General features: G+C 50.4%; 1 protein-coding gene across 1 annotated transcript in view; it reads right to left on the bottom strand.

Moving 5' to 3' along the window:
• TMEM132B (transmembrane protein 132B) overlaps positions 1 to 19,540 on the bottom strand; it is a 210,209-nt gene extending 190,669 nt beyond the window's left edge. Inside the window, exon 1 of the mRNA XM_054289062.1 lies at positions 19,422 to 19,540. Coding sequence (XP_054145037.1) covers positions 19,422 to 19,506 — 85 coding nt within the window. The 5' untranslated portion in view covers positions 19,507 to 19,540. The remainder of the gene's footprint in view (positions 1 to 19,421) is intronic.
• Between the last annotated feature and the right edge of the window lie 3,873 nt (positions 19,541 to 23,413).

Here is a 23,413-nt window from a genome sequence, read left to right as displayed (position 1 = left end):
TTAATTCAGATTTGCTAGACACATATTAGGTGCTAAATTCCTGCTGCTAATTGCTAAAAGTGACCAGCAATGTGAATGACACAATCCTTCCATTTCTGTATTGCCTCCAAATAGCCCCAAACAAGGCCATGGAGAAAAAACCAGCTTCTCAGTCCCCTTCTCAGCATCTGCTGCAAACAGGAGGTTTCTGCTGGGCAACTTGCCCACTTTGCTCAGTTATCAGCACCTCCACTGCCCAGGAGCCAGAGAGGCCCATGGGGACCAAATCAATGGTCAGCAGGGACAGAGGGGATTCAGCATCCCTGTGGAACAGGCACGAGGGATGGCTCAGAGTCAATCACTGAAAATCCCTCTGCATCAAACCCTGTCAGAGCAGTTAGACCATCAACTAATAACTGTCAATCTCCATTTGTCTGCAGTGCTGTGAAGAAGGCTTTCTTAGTTCTCTTAGAGATATGAAAGAGGCACTCTGATTTTGCTTTAAATGGAAGTGTGTGATGATGTTAACTGCTGGTAAACCTCAAAGACAATACTTATACAGCATCAGAAACATTTGCAAAGATGGAAAAAATCTAACTTTGGACTGAAAAGATCTAACTTTGGACTGAAAGACCTTAAAATCTACAACCCATATTCTGCAAACTTTGGTGCCTGTGCCTAAGCACACTGCAGGATCTGTGCCTGTACCTTGATCACTCCAACAAGGCCGCATTGCATAAAGGAAGTTACAAAATTTTGAAAATGTATTATTCTTTTTCTTAAGGATTTGTATTTTTTAAACGTTGAGGAGGATATCATACACTCAGAAACTACAGTCTCCAGCTTGTCACAAGAGGCACAGCACAAAAAAGCCACCTTAAAGCCCTTTCCTAAGCAGAAGGCAGGGCAGCATTGCTAATTTATTGCAGAGCATCGTGTTCCTGCAGGTACCAGGAGGGAAACACTGTCCCTGCATTTCATGCATCAAAACCTCCCAGAAAACCAGTCAGGCTTGTGCCTCTGTGGTCACCTTCTGTAGCTGCTGGGGGTGGATGGATGGGCAGGGGTGCTGCTGGCTTGGCAAAGTCTCTCACTCCAGATGCCAGCAATGTCCCATCCCCGTGGGCCCAGGGCTGTCCTGCAGAGAGGGCAGGGACCAGCCCTGCTTTGCTGGGTGGCTGCACAGACCCTGCAGAGGAAGCACCAACAAGCAGCCAAGTCTGTCAAGGTTTCTATCAAGGTTTCATCCTCTGCTATACAAGGAGTACATAATCCAAAATATTCACCACTGCTTTCATTCTTGTCACGCAGCGGAACTCAAGGACAGGAACATAAACCAAGGTTGGGTTGAGCAGGATGACCAGCTCAGGCCAGCACTGCTGCCCCAGTCCCACGCTGCAGGATGACTCCCAGGCAGGGTTGTGTGGTGTTGAGCAGGATTCAGGAGCTAAAGGCTCATCTGTTTTCCTGGCTCTGGCACAGACCAAAGTTACTGCACATCCCTGCCAGTTCCCTCTATCTGCAGAACAGGGATAGCTGTGCTTAGCATCCTTTTCCTGCAGCTTGCAGAGTGCTTTTTAAAAATAAACAGGTGTGGAGAGCTGCTGGTAGAAAGTACCATAAAAAAGCCCCTCTAGATAAAAATCTAAAGTATAGCAAACTTACTAAAACAGGATGCAGCCTTTTAGCTACAGCAACCCTGTAGCTTCTTTTCTCCCCTGAAGTTGAGGCAATTTTCACGAATACATTAAATTGGCATGAAAACTAAGAATGAAGAACAGTTTGTTTCTACTTTGGAAATCTTTCTCCCCTGGTCTCTTCAGTTTTCTTGCCCATATCCAGCATCTTCTTCACTTTCAATTGTGTTATCACACATTTCATCCTATGATTCTTCATGGAAAAGAAAAAGCCATCACTACCAATTCAGCCTTCCTTTCAGGGTCACTTAAAGGACATTTCAGTTGCCCATGATGCAGCTGAGGACTCCAGATTATTCACCTGTTGGTCCTGCAGGTGCTGCTCCTGTAAAATTAAGTGCCTGTCTAATGGAAGTGTTTCCCAAGGAGCTACAGCATGGTAGAGTGTGCACAAAGTACAATGACATCATCCTAAGGGGGAAAAAAACCCAAGGAGAATCTGGAACCAGCTCCTTTCAAAGCAAGGCAGAATTCTGCTGTGCTGAAAATACCAACTGGCTGCTTTCCCAGGTAAAATGCCATTGCTTGAAAGAAAGAGTCAATTACTGCCTCCAGGAACCTCCCTGTTGAGGCAAAAAAGCTATTTCAGACAATGTGCTGAGCCCTCTCCATGATTAGAAAAAGAGAAGGGAAAGCTGCTTGTGTGTCAGGCCAGCACACAGGAAATCCAGGGAGATGTGGGCACATTTTTCACCAGAGGGTGGCAAAGGGGAGACACTGAGCTGCTGCAGCTCCACTGCCAAGCACAGCAACCAGGACCAGCCCAGTGTGCTCTGCATTTGGCAGGCAGGGACACAAAACACCTCACCTTGCTCTCCCTGAGAATCCTGCCTTTTTGCTTTAACCTCCCTCCCATTGGGAGTGGAGCCCCCTGGAAGGTGCTGCCCCCAGCCCTGCTCTTGGGGCCATCTGAAGCCACAGAAATCTCTCTGTGGGCTCTCGCAGAGGCAGCTGGGCTGTGCCCATTGACTGACCCACAGCAGGTCTTCTCCAAGGCTCTGGTGACCCTACCCAGGCACCAAAATCCCAGTCAGGGGAGGAGTGCCCTTGAATCAATCCCTGCAGATACAGCTGTGAGCCCGTCAGGGTACCCTGGTGAGAATTTTATCTTCCATCAGCTAACGACACCCAGATTTTGTTAAAAATATAGAAAAGCCTATTTTATCTGAGAGGGGGGGGGAAAACCCCTATGTATACACACATGTATCTCTGTGTAGTGTGTGCCTATACAGAATATACGTGCACACACTTCACAGCTTTCAGAGGGTGACAGCATGTTTTCATATAGCACATCTGAAGAAAAGGTCTTCTATCAGTGCTACAGCAGAGAAAATTTCATCTTGAAAATTGAGAATGAAGGGAGAAGAAAATAAACGAGAGAATGTTTCCCTTCTATGTCTGAGGAACTTAACTACAGTGATGGGAAGATATAAAACCCCAGACAGCAGAGCACTGTTCTGGAGACCACGATATGCATAAAAACTCCTGCAAACCCTTGTTAAATGCTCCTACCCCTCCTACCCTCCAGCCCATACCTCCAGGGTGCAATTTTCAGGAGACAGGAAGATTTAATGTGCTGTGGTTAAAATAACCCCCTGGATTCTCGCTGCAGAGACTGTCATGACAGTGCTCCTCTGGTTTATTATATTAATAAGCAGAGTCATTCAGCACTCAACATGATGTGGCTCTCTGACTGGCACATGACTGTGTCCCCAAGCTGCAGCAATACAGAGGCCTGCCCCTAACTCCTTCTTGCAAAAAAAGGTTTGTAATTTGAGGGAAAATAACCACAGCTGCTTACAAACAAGGATGCCCATAGAGCAGGTTTTAAGTGTGCAGAGGCAGCGGCTTGAGTTCATCCCCAGCTCCCTGCCAGGCTCCTTGGGATGCTGGGGATGTCCCCCAGTCCCAAGCCCTCCATCACGCTGCCATGTCCATCCCATCCTGCGCACCCAAGGTGCATGTTGAACATATTTTCTACTGATTACAGCCAAATAAGAGTAAAAAATAAGGTTACTAAAACAGTAAAATTTACTGTTTTAGTAAATCTAACCCACAAGCAAAGCTCTTGTTCCTCTTCCTGGCTTGAAAAATACTATCCTGGCCTGAGATCACCAGAACTTCCCCTGTAACCTCTCATCACTGCTGCCTGCCTTTATTTCCCAGCTGGGAGAGGCAGGTTCTGTTTCTGCAGCCCAGGAAGCACCACTCACTTGGCTCTGAAGATGCCCCATGTGCAGCTCTGTCACCAGCACCTTTTTCTGGGGTGTTTGGCTCCAGCACAAGCAGAAAGGAGACTGCACTGCTGCTGATACCCACACGTACTCAATCCACGAGGACCCCAGCTGATTTTCTGCTCCTCTTCCCATAAAGGTTTTCTATTTTTCCCCTAAGATGCAGCCTCAGGAACATGTTGTGTGGCAGAGGTTTTATACCATGTAAATGATGGATATTGTTTATGTACTGATTATGTTGAATCCAGCTGTTTACCTTTTCTAGGACTGCAATTATTTTAACAGTAATTGTAAAAATAAATTGGGGAGGGAAACAGCAGGAGCTTCCTAGCTTGGTTTTTGAAACTAGAGCACTGCCAAGAGTGACCTGACCTCAAACAAGTCACATGCAGCCACTTATTTTAAATATCAACTGAGCTCATCCATGCATAGAAAACAGAGCTCTCTGTAGGGTTCTGGGCACAAACGGGTCCCAAAAGGTTCAGAATTCAGCCCAGCCACATCTTCCTCATTTATCACCCCCTGCTTAAGCTGCCACAGCACCCAGATCTTCCCAGAAGCCAACCAACCACGTAACACTGACATCCAACCTGCAGAACACGGTCAAACAGCCCTCAAGACAAGCACATTGACCTCTCTCCTCTCCTTTCCAACAGGTTCACTCTCCTCCATACAAAAATGCCAGTATAGACTAAATATTTTTGAAGGTGCTCATTTTGCAACTGGAGCAACCATTTCCCAGCCCTGCATGCAGTTCCCTGCTTCTCCTCCTCTCCCTGGATGGCAGACAGATGCCAAGCCATGGAAGTTATTCTTTCATTTACAGCATCTGGTTCCTTGGCAGACTCCTCGGGTAATTATGTTCATAGCTTTAAAGCTGTCTCAGGCTCTGCTTCATGGCTTTGCTGCTTTTGGCTTGTAGCAGTCTCTCCTCATCTTCCCTGTCCATCACAAGAAGGTTGTTCTTAAAATACAGGAATTGGACCACTTGCATCTCCCTCTAACCAGAGCACAAATAAACAATACCCCACGTTGTTCTTTAAACACAAGCCCTTGTTTCACTGCATGCTGCTCCCCTGCCTCTGGAGAAACCACAAACCCTTGTGCAAATGCCCCCAGAACCAGCTGGCCCACATCTCTCCAGAGCTGGAGAATGTGTGGCTACAACCACAGCCATGATGGGAAAACCCACAATGTGACTTTTTCCTTTTCTTTAGCTTAAACCTTGTGCAACTGCAGGGTTCTCACCACGAGGAGCAGAGGGACAGACGTGCACTGACTGCCAGACAGAGGGACACGAGCAGTGCAGCCACAGCAGCTCTGTTCATTTCACTGGGCAGAGTCAATGATGTTTGGGCAGGTCAGAGGAGCGGGGTGCTCTCCTCTCCTCTGGATTCTCTCTCAGTTCTCATGCCCAGCATCCAGAGGCCCCATCTGGAGCAGACAGACTGAAAATGCTGCTCCCTCAGCACAAGGGCTCCCTCCCTGCCTTGGCACAAACCTCCTGTGTACCCCTCTGTGCCAGAGCCCCAGCGCAGGGCTCACAGAGAGAAATCATCCTGGGCAGGAGGATCCCTGGGCACAGTTATGCTTTTTGAAGGAATAAGCCCATAAAGAGAAAAGTACAACAGATTTAAGCATTTAAATGCATTTCCATAACTGTTTGTGATGATTCCCAGACAGCAGCCTTCATTAAGCTGGAGCTGAGGCTGAGAGCACCAATTAGCAGGATTTAAAAACAAAAAGAGGAACTGCTGCAGTTATGCCCAAACAAAGAATACAGGCCCAGCCTAATGTTTCATGCCTGGCTTTGCTGGAAACGATGGGGGGTTAAAGCTCCAGGAAGGGGCAGTGCACAGTCCTGGGGATGGGAATGGTCACTCAGCACCATTTGGCTGCTTGGGGAGGGAAAATGTAAAATGTGGCAGCTCACCCTCACATCCACTGCCATGAAAGCAAGGAAAGAAAAGAAGAGAAAGCCTGGCAAAGCACTGGTGGACACCTCCATCTGTTCATCAGCCCCAGCAGCTGGAGGAGGAGCACACTGAGAACTGCCCAGCAGGTCCCAGCCATCACTCACACACACTCTGATTTATTGATGTTTGAGCTACTTTAAAATCACATGGCAAGTTAAAGTTACTCTGTTTTCCCATTCATTCTGTATTCTGTCAAATTCTTTAACTTTATGCGGTGCAGAACAGTTCTACCAGTGGACCTTGACAGCAAGAGCCTGCTGCATCCCCGCTGCTCAACTCCCACCATGGGAGCTGCTTTCCAAAGCAGTAAAATTCCTTATCCACTTTTCCTTCCCCAGACTCCATCTGCACAGCCTGAACATCAGCTTTGTCCACTTCAGCCTCAGACTGGCAGCAAAGACACTCAGCAGTGCAAAACACAAACCAACAGGAAAGATCAAATAATCCATTTAAAGGGTGAGTGTTATGGATTTTCATTTTTTCTGTAAGAGCATGAGCAATTATTTTTGAGCACAGAGATCTTAACCATTCATTTATCCAGAGAATAAAAGTGGGAGAAGGGGAAATGATTGCTTTTTCATTATTTGTTGCACTGCCAGTACTGAATCAAAGTCAGAGGACTGCCAAAAGATCTCTTTTGATCCAAATAACTATCATCCTCATAAACATTTCTACAGGGAGAAAACCCAAAACCCCAGTCCAATCTTTGCACCACGATTCTACAGATAAATATATAAACAACAACACAAAAAAAAACCCCAACTCTTCCTCTATGTTTTTGCCATTCAAGCCAGGCACAAAAGCTTTTTCAAAGATGCTGTGGGGGGGAACCAGAACTGGACCAGAAAAAGCCGAGCTTGAAGATTCCCATTATCAGCCCAACACTGCAATACCATTCACAGTGACTTAGAGAGATCAAAAAAGAAAAAAAAAATACATATATATATATATAAAAAAAGATTTTACATCAGGAACCAATTTACTTTTGCTGCTCCACAGAGCAATGATGCCTCAGGACCCACAGCTAAATGGCTGGAGCTCACATGACTGGAAGAGCAAAGAAAGCAGCAGAGAACTTTAATGGCTTATGAAATTCAATTGAAACTGATGGTTGGGAAAGTGAAACATTTAACACCCCACCAACTCAACGTCAGTGCATGTGCATGGACACACACACAGGTACAGGGACCAAAAGAGGTGGGAACTCATTTTCCACTCATGGCACCCTCACATAGGAACAAAAACAGGAGGTAAATATTTTAACTCCTCCAGACGTTTTTCCACTGGAAGCTTTAACAGAAAACCTGTCCTTTGTGAAAATAGCTATACATTATTATGACCTGCACCATTCATGTCTCTGAAATATTAGAAGCTGCATTCTGCATTTCAACGTCAGCTGGAACAGGAGCTCAAAAACCCTCCCTGCTATTTGAGCTGACTTTGAATAAACTGTTTGCAGCTGATGTACTTTTCCAGCACGGATCTCTTCTGTTATGAAGCCTGTCTCTGATGAACAATAGAAAAATATTGTTGACAGGGGTGTACTTTTCCATCTACTCAAAAATATCATTTTGCAGAATATTTTCACAGCTCAGCAGAAGGTGGAAAGAAAGACAATATTATGACTAGATAAGAAAGAAAGAAGACATTCTTTATAATTAGCTTATAGTAGTTTTCTTGTTGGTTTTGGCTTGCTTGAACAAGGTTCTTTACTAGTTAGAGCTCCAATCTGACTTAGAAAAACCTTCAGGCAAAACTCATAGTCAAAGATTAACCTGGGTAATAACAATCCGAATTTGGCCAAAACACTTCAGAGCAATGTTTATATCCACAAAAACCACCAGTAGTAATTTCACACTATGACTTTGAAGTGCTCCCAGGTGCATGGTCAGTCAGGTGCCTCAGGATGCATCAGCCCAGCTCCGAAAGGCATGGCCACATCCTGGTCACAGTGTCATTTATGGAGTGACTGGGGGCACAGGGACACTGCTGCCTTGCAGGAGGACTGACACACCAGCAACCAGCTCCTGGAGCCTCCCTGGTGCCCCTGGAGCAGGCAGGGATGTGTTCAGTGGGCACTGGAGCTCTCTGCACCAGTTGATTCATGGGGAGGCTTTGATGTGCAAATTAATCATTATAACTTTTAACTCAGCTAATGTAAGCGTCACACGTTGCTAATTACACAATACAGGGGGGAGAAAAGTTGCAAATGAATTTAAATGCTTAAGCTAATCAGGATGGCAAGTTGTGTTTTAATTGAGAATTGTTGTGCAGCAGCAAAGCAGCTGCTGCATTTCAGCAGCTCTGGGTCCTGCTGTGCCTCACTCGTGGGCTCAGGTCCAGTTCTGCTCCCCACAGCCCCAGCCACCCCCAAAACCAAAGGTGGGGACAGCAGGGACATCCTTCCAGGGTGTGCCACCCACGCCTGGCATGAGCAAACACCCACCCTCAACATCTTGCTCCTGTAGTGTTTTGCAAGAAGGGCTCCTCATGGTCACCTTCAAGCTTGGCGTGTTCAAACCTCCCCATTTCCCACCTCTCCTTTAAGCTGAATGAATGTCTCCACACACAGAGACAGAAATCCATGATCTTCCTCCAACTCAATGCTTCTCAATTCAAATAAGCAAGAATCAAGAGGCATCTTTGGAATCTGTTTCCTCTATGCCTTCACAGTTAAGGGGAAAGGAAGAATATAATGAGATTACAATAAATAAATAAACAAACACTCCCGAACTTTGTAGTGCCTGGAGCAAGTTTTTACAACCAAATTAAAATCCCTGAATATTGTGGCTTTTATTGGAGACGCTGATAGAGCCAAGGAGCTGTAGCATGGCAGTGCATCTGCACAATGCATCACCTTGGGAGCATGCCAAGTGATGATGACCCTGCTCACCACCCAGCTGACCCTGCCCAAAAACACCCACTTGCCAATAGCTCTGCTGGTAATTAACCACAGAGTTTCAATAAGAACAGAAAATCTCTGAAATGTACGGCAAAAATATGGTTATCTAAAAACCCAAAGATATTCTATTGTTTCTTGTATTATTTTTAGCTTGATACAGCCCCTACGTGTCAAAAAGAGGGGGGGGGGGGGGAAGCTTCCCAGCCTCTGAGAACATTATTTTGCTTTAGATTCTGCCACAGTAAAGCAAAAAGCTGCAGTATTTTTGGTTGGGTTTTTTTGAACACCAGGGGGCTGATTACTGTGAAATGATCTTAGGCTTCTCCCACTAAGTGGACAGATGGATTGCTACTTTTGCAACTTCTTTTTGCAGCCTTGAATTCGGTTGCTGGCGGGAGGCTCCGTTCCAGCTCTCCCCGGCATCATTTCTCTCCTTGCACTTGTCATCTCACTTCCCAGCCTGAGGCTGGGCTGTGGAAAGGGCTCTCTGCAAGCACAGGAAGGTGCACGCAAAGGCTGGACCCCACTGTGTGGGTGCCCCTGGGCTCTGCACCCTCTCGTGCCCACCCTGGGAGAGGGAATGGCACAGGCACAGCAGAGCCCACTCCTGCATTTCCATGCCAAGGGAGCTGCTGGCGCTGGAGCTATGGAGACAAGTACCACCAGTGCTAGACAGACCAAAAATGAGGTCTCTCAGCATTCCAGCAAACAATCTGCAACGTAGAGGGTTCTGCAAGGTGAGAAAGAAACAAAAAGCACTGCCAGGCAAAAGTCATCTCCTTAACTTTTTTTTTTTTTTTTAAAGACAAATTTTACAAAGTGCAAACTGAAATGCTGCCAGGCTCCATCCCTGCTTCCCTGACAACACAGAGAGCCTGCTCAGAGCAGCTCAGGAATGGTGGGAGCAATGTGGGTCCCTGGCCAGCAGCCCCTGCACTCACAGCCCATCAGTCCCACGGGCAGCACTCAGCTGGCCGGGAGGAGAGCTCAGAAAACCCCCTGGGCATGCAGGGAAGGGAACTGCTCGTTCAGAAGGTGCTTTTTAGCAGCAATCCCCCGAGGGGACACTGCCTGACCCATGGAGCATCACCCCACTGCAGCCCAGGGACCGCAGCCCCTTTAAGATGAAGACAAGGGACAGAAGGAGGAAGCGCTCAGTTTGATCCGAGGAAGTGAAAAAGCTCGGGAAAAGCCAAGTGCCAGCCCCAGGAATGACTAAGCACAGAGCCAGGCAGTGCAGGGCTGGCTGAGGCAGCCACTCAGCACACATTGCCAGATCAGTGCCAGTTCTGAAGGTATGCTCCATGGGAAAACCATTCCTGGGGAGGAAAAAAGAGAAGCCAAACCTAAAAACAAGGATTCGATTCTTCAGCGAGCCACATGAACTGCCTGAGTGTGTTTATAAGCATTCCCATCCGTCTGTAACTCCAGCTGATGCACAGATAGCAATATATGGGTCAATAATGGTTTATCTAAAGATGTGTGTCAGCCCATCTCTCCTCACTCTCTGACAAACCTTTTACAAGAGCCACTTACTTTAACCCTGAATTATCTGCCTCTGCTCATCTTCAGGGAGAATCAGCACGGCAGAGAAAGAAGCAGGCAATTCCCTGTGATCTGAAAGCTCACTTTCTAAATCAAATCAATTTTTCTAACGTAATTTGCCTCATCTAAATCACTGACCCATGCATTTTCTCACCATCCTTTGACAAGAGCTGCACCAATTGAAGCAAAGCTAAAACACTTCAACCAGACCAATTCATAGAAGTCTTTAGAGGAATTCTTTCATCACTGTAATTAATTCTTTAAGTACCACAGTGGGATGCTCTGAATTCAAACCCAGTCCAAGGAGTAATGATTATACTAATGGGAGAAGCTGCACAGTAAATAAATGCAAGTGCCCTGCTGAAAGAGAGTGCTTTCAATAGGAGACTGCCACTGAGGAGGGAACTGCATTTTGGAGATAATAACTCAGATGATGGAGTCCCACAGACTGGAGTCTGCCACGACAATTCCCACATTGCACACACCTAGGGGATGAGCATTTTGGCAGATGTGAATTAGAGCTGGGGCTGCTCCAGCTCTCAGCCCTTTGAGGAGGGGACAGAGGGCCCAGGGCAGCTGGGGGAACCATCTGAGAGTTTGCTGGTTGGTGCAGGAACCAAAGCAATGACTGCCCTTTGGCTTTCCCCATGTGGTTAAATGCAATAAAGCCTTCTCACACATTTAATGTGTTGGGCTCCCTAGAAAGGGAGGGAGAGGCTTTAACTCTGGGTGAGCAGGACACTTCAAGAAGACACAGCTGAAGCTGTACCCAGGAGATGATATCTGTCTCCCAGGGCTTTCAGCAGACTCCAGTAATCTCATTATGACACTATAAAAAGTGAAATAAGGTGCACAACATGGACATTTGGGGTTTAAAAGGGCTTGTCTGGAGAACAGCTCCTCAGCGCAGTCCCTGGAATACCCCCATCCCCATGGCCTGTCCAGCTTCACCACACCAAGGAGGTGATGAGATGGGCACCACCATCTGGGCTCTCCTCTGTAGGGCTGTCTTTGATTTCAGCAATAAAGAACAACAATTCCATCTCTTCCTCTCTGCTTATGCCTTCCCATAAAAATTGTGATGGGCTGGTGCACATCAAACACAGCACAAGAACCAAGCAGTGCCAATGCCTTAGAGAGAAAACTCAGCACTGGCTTTGGGCTCCTGCCCCAGGGCACATCATGGGGATGATGCAGAGGACAGACAATGGCTTCACTTTTTTCTCCAAAGCCCTTTGAGATCTACAGGTGAAAGAATGACAAATGATTAATATTTGAAAGGAAACAAAATGTCTCAACCGCAATAAAATTCATGCTATCTTCTGTTTATCTCTTGTTTCTCCTCTTTAATGGAGTTAAGCCTTTTTGCACCAATATTCATGCTAATAACTTTCTGTGGGCTACTCCTTAGCAAAATACCTGAAATGACTAACTGTGCTGCATTAAAAAAAAAAAAAAAAGTGGAAGAAACCTTTGTATATTAATTCTCATAGCTGTCAGAGATGAGGATTTAATAATGTTAGTATCTAAGCTACTCCATTATTTCCCAACACCTTGGAGCAGAATGTCTTAGTGGGAGATGAATTAGATAGTGCCACTGGAACTGCCTTCTGAGTGTTTTCAGAGCATAATCTATGGCTCATCACCACGTGTGCCTCAAGTCCTTGCCCTCTCCTCTCTAAATAACCTCCAGCTGGAAATGCATTTGCGTGCTGGGTATTTACATGCCAGACCCAGCTCCTCTTCTTGAGCATTTCGCACTCAGTGTTCACCCATTTGTCCCCATTGGATGGATTTGCCTGGGTTTGGCTGTGGATGGGTGTTGGGATGGAGGGTTGGGAGCTCAGGCCAGCCCATAAACGATGGAATGAAGCGGAGAAGGAGAGCTGTGGGCGGAACACAGGAGAGGTCTGCTGGGCTGCAGAGCTCTGCCAAGGGAAGCAGCACAAGCCCTGCGTGCCTGAAAACCAGCCCTGCTCAGGAACAGGCTGTACCCAACCTCCAGAGATGGCAAAGGCAGCTTATCTGCCAACTTTTCCAGCTCTAATTCCCAGGATTTGGAGACGCTGAGGCACACTGGCCTTTGAGCTTGCCCTGAAAGGGCTCTGCTGCTTCTAGAAAGCTCTTAGCATCCTCTCGGGGTGCCTCTGCCAACCTTCTAAAAGCCTGTTCCACTGTGTGCGTGTTGTGTCCTCTCTGCGCCCAGTGAAAGTCAATCGGACCTTGTGCTATCAGTCCCTGCTGCCCCCAGCCAGCTCTGTGGGTGCCCCAGGGACATTTCAGATGCTGTGGCCCCACAGAGTCAGGGACAGAGGCACTGGGGGCTCATTGCTGTTGTCTTTCACCACACCGGGCGCTCAGTCTGGCCGGGGTCTTGCCCCACACACACATCCAGACCAGCTCCTTCCAAAACTCCTCTTGGATTTCTCCCTTTTCAACCAGAAATCTGGGTGCCAATCCCAGTCAGCAGCTACCATCTCTTTGCTGAGTTCCTAATTACTGCTTATTGCATAGAACCCTGCTCCATCTGCTCAAGGGCTCCCTTTTAGGGCACAGGGCTCTGTCTTATTTTTGGTGTGAATTTCATCCTTTTTTGAAGCTGCAGCATGAATGTTTGTTTCAAGAGCTGCAGCATCCATTAGACAGCCCTCCTTCCCCATTGTGGCAAGAGTCTTGCTGCTAAGCAAAAGCTGTGGCTAATTGACAACAACTCCTGAACTGAGATATAAAGGAGCTGCGTCTGTCACTCATGCAAACAGCAACGGCAGCTCAGCTGCTAAAAAATGGAAAATGGTTCATTTTTCTGACTCAGGGAGGATCCTTTATTAAAGAAATGAGCGTCTCTGGTGCTACAGAGCCTGCCCTGATCATTCCTGCATCTTAAAAGTCTAACATTGGCCATAAAATTCCTAAGTAACATAAACCCTGTTCCTTTCAGTACTCTCCCAATCAGAAAAACTGGATTTAAATCACCTGCTGGCAGGTTTATTACAGGGCCCACAAGCAGATAAGGTCCTGTGCACCAGCCCTCTGCACTTAACGGGAAATAAATCTCTGCTCTGCCATCTGTTTTTGAAATGTTTCCATACAAGCTAAACAAAAAACCCAAAGATACATGCACCTCTCAATCCTTCTAGAGGATTTTATTTCTGGGGTAATGAGGATGACATTTCTCCCCTCTCTGGCAGAAATGCTTTTCCTCCTCAGGCTGGTTCCCCCCAGGGCTCCCTCAGCCCAAAACTGAACTCCCCAACATTGTATGTGCGGATAAATGGGCTCAGCACAGGCTTGGCCAGAGGCAGCACCTCCCACACATCCCATGGGCTGCAAACACCATTTCTGGAGCCTGCTGAGCCCCGGGGCTAGGCCAGAGTGAGGGTTTGATCCCTGCTCCTCCATTTGGCCCAGTTTGAATGGCATCAGTGGAGTTTTTTCCATCGTCTCCTTCCATCACCAATGCCGGGCTAGAGCTGCCCAACACGGGTGGTTTCACACCATCCCTCCCCATAACCTGACCCGTGGTTCTTGCATGGCCTTTAAGCAGATGGCAGCACCATCCCAAGGCTGGAGGACTTGGCCATGCAGCCACAGAGCACCGAGCACCCTCTGCCCAGGATTTAGCAGCTTTGTCCCTAAAATCCCATTTCCTGCCACTGCAGGGGAAGGGATGGGGCAGGGCAGCTCCTGAGGGCCAGCTGGTGCAGGCACGGTGAGATGAGCAGAGCTGGTTTACATGCAGTTTCCAATTAGTTTACTCAGCAGACAGCAGCCTGGTGGAAACTCCTCTGTTCCTGGTGTCCCTCACCCCTCAGGGCACCCCTTTGCTTGCTCTCTGACTGCCACCATCACCAAAAAAATATCAGGAAAAAAAACAGAGTTCAAATCAAATGCTACACTTCATTTTCTCTCCTTGCCTGAAGTTGCAAGAGACAAGATAGGACATAATCACCACTTTTAAAATCATCTCCTATGACAGGCAAATTGATCAAGTGGAGAGGCTGGGCTGCTTTTGGACTTGAACAAACTGATTTTCTATGAAAGATGGTGTTTACATTGCCTCTCAGTAGCCAGCTGAAATATGCATTCCTCCTGCCATTTCATCTCCAAAATTTGGGAGGAAAGAGTGGTTTTGGGGAGAAAAAAGAAGGAAGAAGAGAAAAGGGGAAAAGTGTGCTTGAATCTGGAGCACATCATAAATTCATGAAGCTTTCTGAATGCTGTCAGAGACAAACATTTATGTAAACAAAGAAGAGCTCAAAGTGTGTTGCAAGAGAATTTTTGGGAAGCGTGTTAAAAACATGAATATTTACCTTGCACCTGAGACTAAAGCTGATTGTGCGAGGCGCTGCCCAAACACAAAGTCAAGGAGCTCAGCCACACACACACTCCAGAGCCCTGGCTTTACTCCCATCACAGCCCTGCACGTCACAGAGGGCAGTGGGAATACCCAGGGAAAGCCAGACACTGAGCAATCCCTGTAAATTGTCTCCAGGGACCTCTTTGCTGTGTAATTTCTGCCTGCCCGTCCTCACGTGGGAACTGCTTCCCCTGAAATGCCCCTGGGAACTCCTGACAGCACCAAATCAAAGCATCTTCCACGACATCTAGAGCAGCACATGGTAACTCTCACTGCACAGCCACTTTGTGGAGAGGATCTGACAGTTGGGCAGGCACCACGTGCCAGCACATCAGTGAGCCACCGACGGGGCTGGGAGCTAAAGCTGTGCCAGCAAACCAAGCCACCCCGTCATTAACTAACATCAGTTATATACGGGCAAGGAGAGAATGGGGAATCAAGGTCAGTGAATTGAATTTGTTGATTTATTTATTTTGGTGGGGTGGCTTCTCCTTCACCGGGAGGTTTATTAAGGCCAGAAGACCTTGGTTTTGCTGGCTTCACACGGGACTTAGGGGGCTGCCAGGTCCGCTTTGCTCCTCTGAGACAGAACAGGTCTGCAGCCACCTCCATGAGACACAGAGCTTGGTGAATTCACCTCTCCATCACAGCAAAACCTGTGCTTGGTACCAACATTAACCATCAAGGTCAGGACAAGCAGCATGAGCTGCCACAACCCAAAATCACGAGTAATGGCACCCCTTCTTCCTCCTTTCAGCAAAGGGACACAGCCAGCACGGGCCCCCTGAGCAGCCTGGCTGCAAAACACGTTTCTGAGGAGCTGTGGAGAAGGGCAGGAGGATCCCAACTCAGTGGGGTCAGCAGGGTGGGATCTCCATCCCAGTGGCACCAAGGGGAAATCCTGCACAGCCCAAATCCCTGTGTAACCCAAATCCCTGTGCACCTCCCTGGGCACAGACTCCTCTCTCCAGGCACTTTGAAACAAGGGAGTCCTTGCCCAGGGACTGTGCCTTCCAAACTGCTGCCTGGGCTCAAAGAGCAACCAAATCCATGATGGCAAACCCAACACAGCAATTAAACAAATGGAGCCATCTCTGGCTCAGGAATGCATCCTTCATCCAAAAAATCCTTCCTGAGGCACAAACCCTGTCCCAGCCTTGGCCACCCTCTGCTCTGACCTCCTGCAGCTGCTCCTGGGCTCGTACCTTCATCACCACACTGAGCTGCTTTAAACACAGAGATAATAGGGCTGGGAGTGACTACCATTCCCAGCTATAAAATACAGCAAATTAATTGCATTTAATTGATTTTTATATTTTAATGTAACTATTTCGGTATTCAAACCACAAAAGCCTCTATTGATCAGCCAGAGTCAGTGAACGGAGTTCTGTGACCAAGCCACACATGTTGAAGAAAATAATCAAAACCCAAAACCAGTGAGACTTGCCCATTTCAAATACACAAAGGAGGCTGCAGCAGCAGTGACAGGAGATTTTGAATTGAAAAATGCTGCACAGAGTAAGTCACACAGTTGCCTCCTGCATTCCCAGAGAGCCCAATGCCGATCACAGCAGCAATGCATAAATCCAGAGTAGCTCCACTGGCTTCAGAGCAGCTGGTCCAGATTTATGCTGATGGGAAGTAAAATCAGGGTATCTAAAATATTCTGCTCTAATGGATGCTGGAGCAAAAGGCACTATAATAATTTCAGACTTCTCCCCCCAGCCCACTATCCCCCACTTCATATCAGTTTGAACGGTCATTGTATAAAATGTTGAGATCTGCACTAATCTGGGGGAAATAACCTACATTTCAACAGTTTGTACGATCGTGATCTGCAAATCTATTGTACGCTAGATAATGCAGGTCTTTCATTTCTGTTCCTAAAGAGCCTCTGAATAAAAAGTGTCTCCATATTAGGTAGAGTGATACAGGGACACATAATAAAATAAGCATAATGTCTCTCCTCCCACGCCCCCCTGGAGCCAGCGTCTAAAAGCGATCTCGGGTCCTTCCTCACGCACAGCTGACAGCGGCCCCAGCGCATCATCCCCCCGGAGCTGTTCAATGAGCTCCGCACGCCCCGTCCCTGCCCCGCGCTCCCGCACCGGAGCGAGCCGGTGACACAGCACCGGGCAGGAAAACAAAACATTCAGGTAACTCATCCAGCCCGCTCGCAGGATACCTATTCATATCACCTCGGAGACAGCTCCGCCGCCGCCAGCGAGGAAGGCGGCCAAAACCCTGCCTGGATGCCAGCAACAAACGGGGGCCCGCTGCCAGGCAGAGACATCCTCGGGCTCAGCGTGAGCGGCCCTGGGCTGCCAGGCACACACGCACACCCTCTGCTCGCACCGAGCGCGCCGGGGCAGCGCGCTGATCTCTTAATTGGAGCCGCACAAAGCTATTTAGGGAACCGGCCTGACAGGAGAACAAATGCCACCCGCTCCGGAGAGGCTGCAGAAAGCCAGCCTGGTGCACCGCCGGGCCCCGCAACGCAGCCGGCCCCGGCAAGGGGGAAGGGAGGGAGCGAAGGCAAATAAACAGAGAAAAATGGCAAGAGCCCAAGGCGAGCGTCTGCGGGAGCCGGCAGCTTTGCGGAGATGGCAGCACCGCGGCATGACTCATGCAGGTGTCTCTCCCGTCTGCAACAACCCAAGCCGAGATGCGGTTCGTTAACCCCTGTAATCCAGAGGAGAAAACCGGCTCGGATTCCAGCGAGCTGCGGGGAGATCGGCACAGCCCCGAGGGAGGCGTTCCCGGCTCTGCCGCCGCTCGCCCCTCTCTGAGGAGCCGTGCCCCGGTCCCACAGCCCCTCTGCCCGCACAGACACGGCTGCGGCCCGCGGGGGTGGGCCAGGCTCCGCTGGGGAGGCAGGAGGACGCCGCGGCCGAGGGAGGAGAGAGGCGCGGGCGGGGAACGCGCTCGCTGTTCACAGCTCGGGCTGAGCGCGCTGCGAGCCCCTGACGCGCACACCGAGAGGGGAGGGAGGGAGGGATGGATGGATGGATGGATACGTCGGTAGGTTTGCAGCCACAAACTGTTTCAAAGTGGGTTTCCATATGTTTAAGCACTCAGAGCGCTGGAAGAATTACACCCACAGCCCGATCTCACCATGGTAGCTACCCACACAGGAGGAGACGGGAGGAGGGAAAAGATAAGCATTAATATGTCAAAGCAATAAATAAAAAATATTTTAAAAAACCAGAAACCTGCTCTTTTGCTGCGCCCAACTCTCTCCTCGATAAAGGAAGAGCTGCACGGAGCATAGGGCATGGCAGTGACCACAGAAAGCCACCATTCCACGGGCAGTGCTGACCCACAGGCAGCCCATGCCCTGCGCCCTGTGCTCGGTGCCCCAGTCCCCACGATCCGCACCCCAAACTCTGCACCCGGTCCCCGTGTCCTGCTCAGGAGGATTCCCAGGTGCTGCACACAGCCCATCCAAGGAGGGGATGGAGGGCAGGGGCAAGCGGTGCTTTTTGGGGTGAGCAGAGCGAGGATCCCCTGCTGTCCATCTGCCGTGTGTCCCCAAGGTTGGTGCCTCCTTCCCGGCAAATCGTTCCTGCTCTTCCTGTAGGAACCTTCCCTAAAACACTTCCCCACCACAAAGCCTTCCCTGTGGCCTCCCCGAGAGCGACAGCTGCTATCCTTTCCCATGGATCGCTCCTTTTTCACCCAAAATCCTTGCATTTAGGCGTGTTCCTAAACCCCCCGCGAAGTTTCCCCAGCAGCCCAAGCTCCTCGCCACGGCCAAACACCAGCACCGTCCCGAGAAAAGCAGTAAGCGCAGACGAATCCCCGAGCAACTTCAGCACCGATGCACCTTAATTAATTTGCTTTTAACAACCCCTGCTTATTAGCAGCAGCGTCTGCGAGGGAGCTCACGGGAGCACGCAGAGGAGAACGTGCCCAGAGCGAAGTCCTGCTAAAGACTTTTCCAGGGGCAGCGCTCTGCTGAGCCCTTCCCCAGCAAACACCCGCACCTGGACCCGAAACGCTGCTCCCAAGTCCAGCTGGGGGGAAATAAAAAATAAAATAATAATAAAAAGAAAATAACAGAGGAAGAGCATCTCCCAGCCTCGCTCTGTGCCCGGGCGCGCTGCCTCGCAGCTGGCCGTGATGAGGGAATCCCACCTGAGCCCAATCAAGGGCCAGACCCCGCTCCCCACCAGCCCAGCGAAACCCGTCCTTCTCGGGATTCAGCGCAAAAAGGTTGCGCAAGTATTTTGTAAACCGAAAGGGTTTAATTCCTGCGCATCTTTGCCCCCACCCACCCCACAGATAGCCAGAAAGAGCGAGGAGCATCAGGGAGGAACGGGGGTCGGCTGCCCCGTGGGAAACCCCACGACCCTTCTCCATCCCCCAGAGCTCCGGCAAGCACAAACTTTTCCCATTTTCGCCCCCAAATCGGCAGCGGCCGAAGCAGGCGGGCAGGCTTCGCGCGGGGGGCCGGGAGCCCGCGGCACACGTGGGGACAGGGACAGCAGAGCTGGATGGGGACTCCTCGGGGCGCCCAGAGCCGGAGCCCGGAGCGCGCCGCACCCGCAGCGCCGGGGGGAGCGGGGAGGGAGCGCCGGCATGGGGGAACCGGCCGCGAATAACACCGGGGGAGGGGGCAGCTATGAAATAAAGGCAAACAGTTACAAACAAACACAGAAACGGACACAACAACCAAAGCGGACAAACAGGAGCGCGGCGGCGGGGTCGCGGCGGCGGGACCCGGGTTACCTCGGCACAGGAGCAGCAGCGGCGCCAGGAGCAGCGCGGGGCCCCGGGAGAGCATCCTCTTTGTTCCATGCCCAGAAGTAGTCATGGTGCTGATTTATTTGGAGAGGGGCGGCTGAGCGGGGCGGGGGGGCCGGGGGTGTCGCGCCGGAGCCCGTAACCACTCCCCCCGCTCCCCGCCCGCTCCGCGCCGCTCCGTCCGGCGGCGGGGCCGGCGCCCGCCGGGGAGGGCACGGGCAGGGAAGGGAAGGGAAGGGAAGGGGGGTCCCCGCCGGCCCCGCAATCACGGCCGCCCCCGCCGCATCGCCCCCGCCCGCTCCAGCAGCAGCAGCGGCGGCTCCCCCGGGGCAGCGGGCGCCGTGCCGGGGCTGTGCCGGGGCTGCGGCGGCGCGGCCGGGCCGGGCCGGGCCGGGCTCACCTGCGCGCGATCGGGGCGGGCCCGCAGGTGCGCTCAGCGCGCCGGGGCTGCGCGGCGCCCGCGGGGCCGGCGAGCGGGGCAGTCCCGCGTGGCCTGGCCCGGCCCCCCCGGCGGCCCGCGGTGCCGGTGTCGGTGTCGGTGCAGGTTTCGGTGCCGGTGTCGGTGTCGGTGCCGGTGCCGGGCCCGCAGCGCCCCGGGGCCCGTCCCGGTCCCGCTGCCCCTGCCTGGGGGGCCCTGAAGGGGGGGCGCGCGCCGGCCGCGAGACGCGCAAAGAGCGCGCAAAGAGCGCGCCCTGGCGGCCGCCGGCCGCAACTGCGGGGGACGGGACGGGAGAGAGGGACCCGAAACGGGAGAGAGCGCCCCAAAAACAGCGAGGGCACCCCAGAAACTTTGAGAGCGTCCCGAACAGCGTCAGAGTATCCCGAACGGTATGGGAGCATCCCGGGGGTGGGCAAAGAGCATCCCTCGGGATGTGGGGGCATCCCCAACGGCGTGAGAGCATCCTGAACAGTGTCAGAGCATCCCAAGGGGTGTCAGAGCATCCTAAACAGGGTGTCAGAGCATTCTAAAGGGCATCCCGCAGGATGTGGGGGCATCCCGAACGGTGTGAGAGCATCCTGAACGGTGTGAGAGCATCCCGAACAGTGTCAGAGCATCCCGAGCAGCGTCAGAGCGTTCTAAAGGTTGTGCAAAGGACATTGCTCTTCAAAGAGTGTGAGAGTGTGCAAAGGGGTGTGCAAAGGGCACCCCGAGGAGTGTGAGAGCGTCCCCAGGAGCACGGGGGTGTGCAAAGGGCACTTCGAGGAGTGTGAGGGTGTGCAAAGGGGTGTGCACAGGGCTCCCCAGAGGTGAGGAGAGGGAGCCTCAGGAGTTCGGGGATGTGCAAGGGGCATCCCAAGGGCTGTGCAGGGAGAGAGGAGCGTGCCCGGGGCAGCACCAGCAGCGTGCCCAGGGCAGTGCCCGCCGTGCCAGGGCAGCCCCATCCCCGCGGGATGGCACCGTGCCAGCGCAGCCAGGCTTTGCCCGTGCCCTCTCCCTTGCAATGCCAGCACACCGCGCTGCTGGAGCCGGAGTTCCGCTCCCAACCCGCTCAGCCCTGACTGCAGGGAGTTGTTGCTGTGATGGAGACGGGGAGGGAAAGGAGAGGGAACTCTAAACCCCGCCCCGGGGCTCTCCCGCAGCTCTGCAAACGCATCTCGGAGTTTGATTTTTTTTCCCCTCCCTGCATAAACAAGCTTTTCTGTAGTACTTGCTGTAATCTTGTTTGCTCCATAACCGCTCTTAGGAATGTCATGAAAAATTTAGCTCTAATATTTTACCACTCCGCACAAACATGAACGTGAATAAACGCTCATCTCCCGTGCAGGGAAATGTGCAGCAGCGTGAGAGCACATGGGAATGAACCTCAGGCTGGAGGAACCCGACCCACAGAGCTGGGGAGAAAACAAAACCCAGGGGAACACAAAGATTTGGGCTCCTTGAAGAAGATCAAACTAATAAATAAATGTATAAAAGGAGTAAAAGGCAGAAATGAAGAGCATCTTGCTGTCTGCCCTCAGTACCTGATCTAATAAAACACAGCTGGAATGTTCAGCTGCTCGTGCAGATCTGGTGATCCAAAATAAGGGAATCAGCTGCTTTAGAAATCTCATTTGTCTCTTGGGGAGTGTGGGGGATGTTGGGATTTCCAGCTGGAGGTACAGGGGGGTCATTGTGTGAAATAAATGTGCAAAGGTGAGTGCAAGGGGCATCCAAAGCTGTGTGTGAGCTCTGCTGCATGCCCTGGGGACAGCAGCAGGACCCAGGGGAGTTGTGGTGTGATGGGGTTCACAGGGGTCCCAGGATGAGGGAGGAGACGAGGATCTGACTCCATGTTTCAGAAGGCTTGATTTATTATGGTATATATTACAGTAAAACTGTAGTAAAAGAATAGAAGAAAGGATTTCATCAGAAAGCTGGCTAAGAATGGAATAGAATAGAATAGAATAGAATAGAATAGAATAGAATAGAATAGAATAGAATAGAATAGAATAGAATAGAATAATAACAAAGGTTTGTGTCTCAGACTCTCTGTCCAAGCCAGCTGACTGTGATTGGCCATTAATTAGAAACAACCACACAAGCCCAATCCCAGATTCACCTGTTGCATTCCACAGCAGCAGATAACCATTGCTTGCATTTTGTTCCTGAGGCCTCTCAGCTTCTCAGGAGGAAAAATCCTAAAGAAAGGATTTTCCATAAAAGATGTCTGTGACATTATGGGGGCACAGGGAAGGAGGAAAGAATTCCCTTGTGCAGCTCAAACCAGCACTGACCCTCAGCTGGGGCACACAGGACCCCATCCCCTCACCAGCCCAGCCCTGCACACAGCCAAAAGCCTCACCTCACCTTCAGGGCAGCACTGAGAAGCATTCAGACTTCACTCCATCCCTGCTGCACATTTTTAAGTGGGATTTTGTACCCACCATGTGAAAGAAAAGCCAAAGTGAGAAGTGTTGCAGGCTGACAAGGTGCTGACAGGGAAGGGATGCCACTTGCAGAGATCCAGGTGCATTGGCTGGGAGGTGCTCATCCCCGTTTGTTCCATGCAGGACCAGTCTGCTTCTTCCAAAACCTGCCTCCCAGACTGGTGCTTGAGGTGGATGGTAAAGCTGCAGTGATCCATTATTGCCCTCAGCCTAATAGAGCTGTAAGATCTTCTCCGACCACTACAAAATGCTTTAATGCTTTTACTGCCTTTTAATGAAAGGTAATATTCTGGTAAGAATGAAGTGGAAACGTGAATTAAGCGGTGTCTGCAGACTGTGGGAAGGTGGCTTGGCAGTGCCCTCTCTCCTTCCCACAGCTTTCCCTTGTTTGTGTTGCAAGAAACAAACCCAAACAAACCCAAATACAAACAGCAATAAACTCCTTTGAGAGCTCTGGGCTGAACACGAGGGACTGTGTGCAAACTAACAGGTAAAGGGGAAGATCTCACAGCAAAAATGCTTCAGAATTGGGGATTTTCCAGGTCAGAAAGTGCCTTGTGGGGTGAGCCCATGGCACAGCAGCTGCTCCCATGACAGGGGCTACTGGGGTGCTTTGGGGAGGTGTCACTGTAATTTTTTAATATTTTCTAAGTCTTCTGATGTTTACATTTTTGTGACGAACTTTCTCACACAATTTCTGTAAATAACTTATTGTTTTAAAGGAAACAAATAACTATTTGTTTCTTTTATGGAAGAAGAGAAATTTGACGGGCTGTTGGTTTGTCCAGTGTCATTGGAGAGGTGGCACTGTCACCCTCCAACCCACTGCCACTTTTAGAAAACTATAAATGTTGGAGTCAGAAAATAAACTGCTCTTTTTTCACCTTGAGAGCAGCAGTGTGTGCTGTCGTGTTGTTTTGTGTCCTGTAGGGACAGGGAGGTGTTTTGGGGAGCAGGGGGGACAAACCGCTTGGAGACCCAGCCGGTCACCAACCACAGGGAAATCAGAACTGATTTGCCCCGCTGAGGTTAAAGGAGGAGGCCTGAAAAAGCAGAAGGGGAGATACAAAAACCATGAGGAAGAATTGCAGACAAATCATCAAAATCAC

Source organism: Melozone crissalis, unplaced genomic scaffold (genome assembly GCF_028551555.1).
Source record: "Melozone crissalis strain CALT ecotype California unplaced genomic scaffold, PUWL_Pcris_2 ptg000063l_1, whole genome shotgun sequence".
Taxonomy (NCBI): domain Eukaryota; kingdom Metazoa; phylum Chordata; class Aves; order Passeriformes; family Passerellidae; genus Melozone; species Melozone crissalis.
Note: the sequence above shows the minus strand (reverse complement) of the source record. Positions and strands in the feature narration are given on the sequence as shown.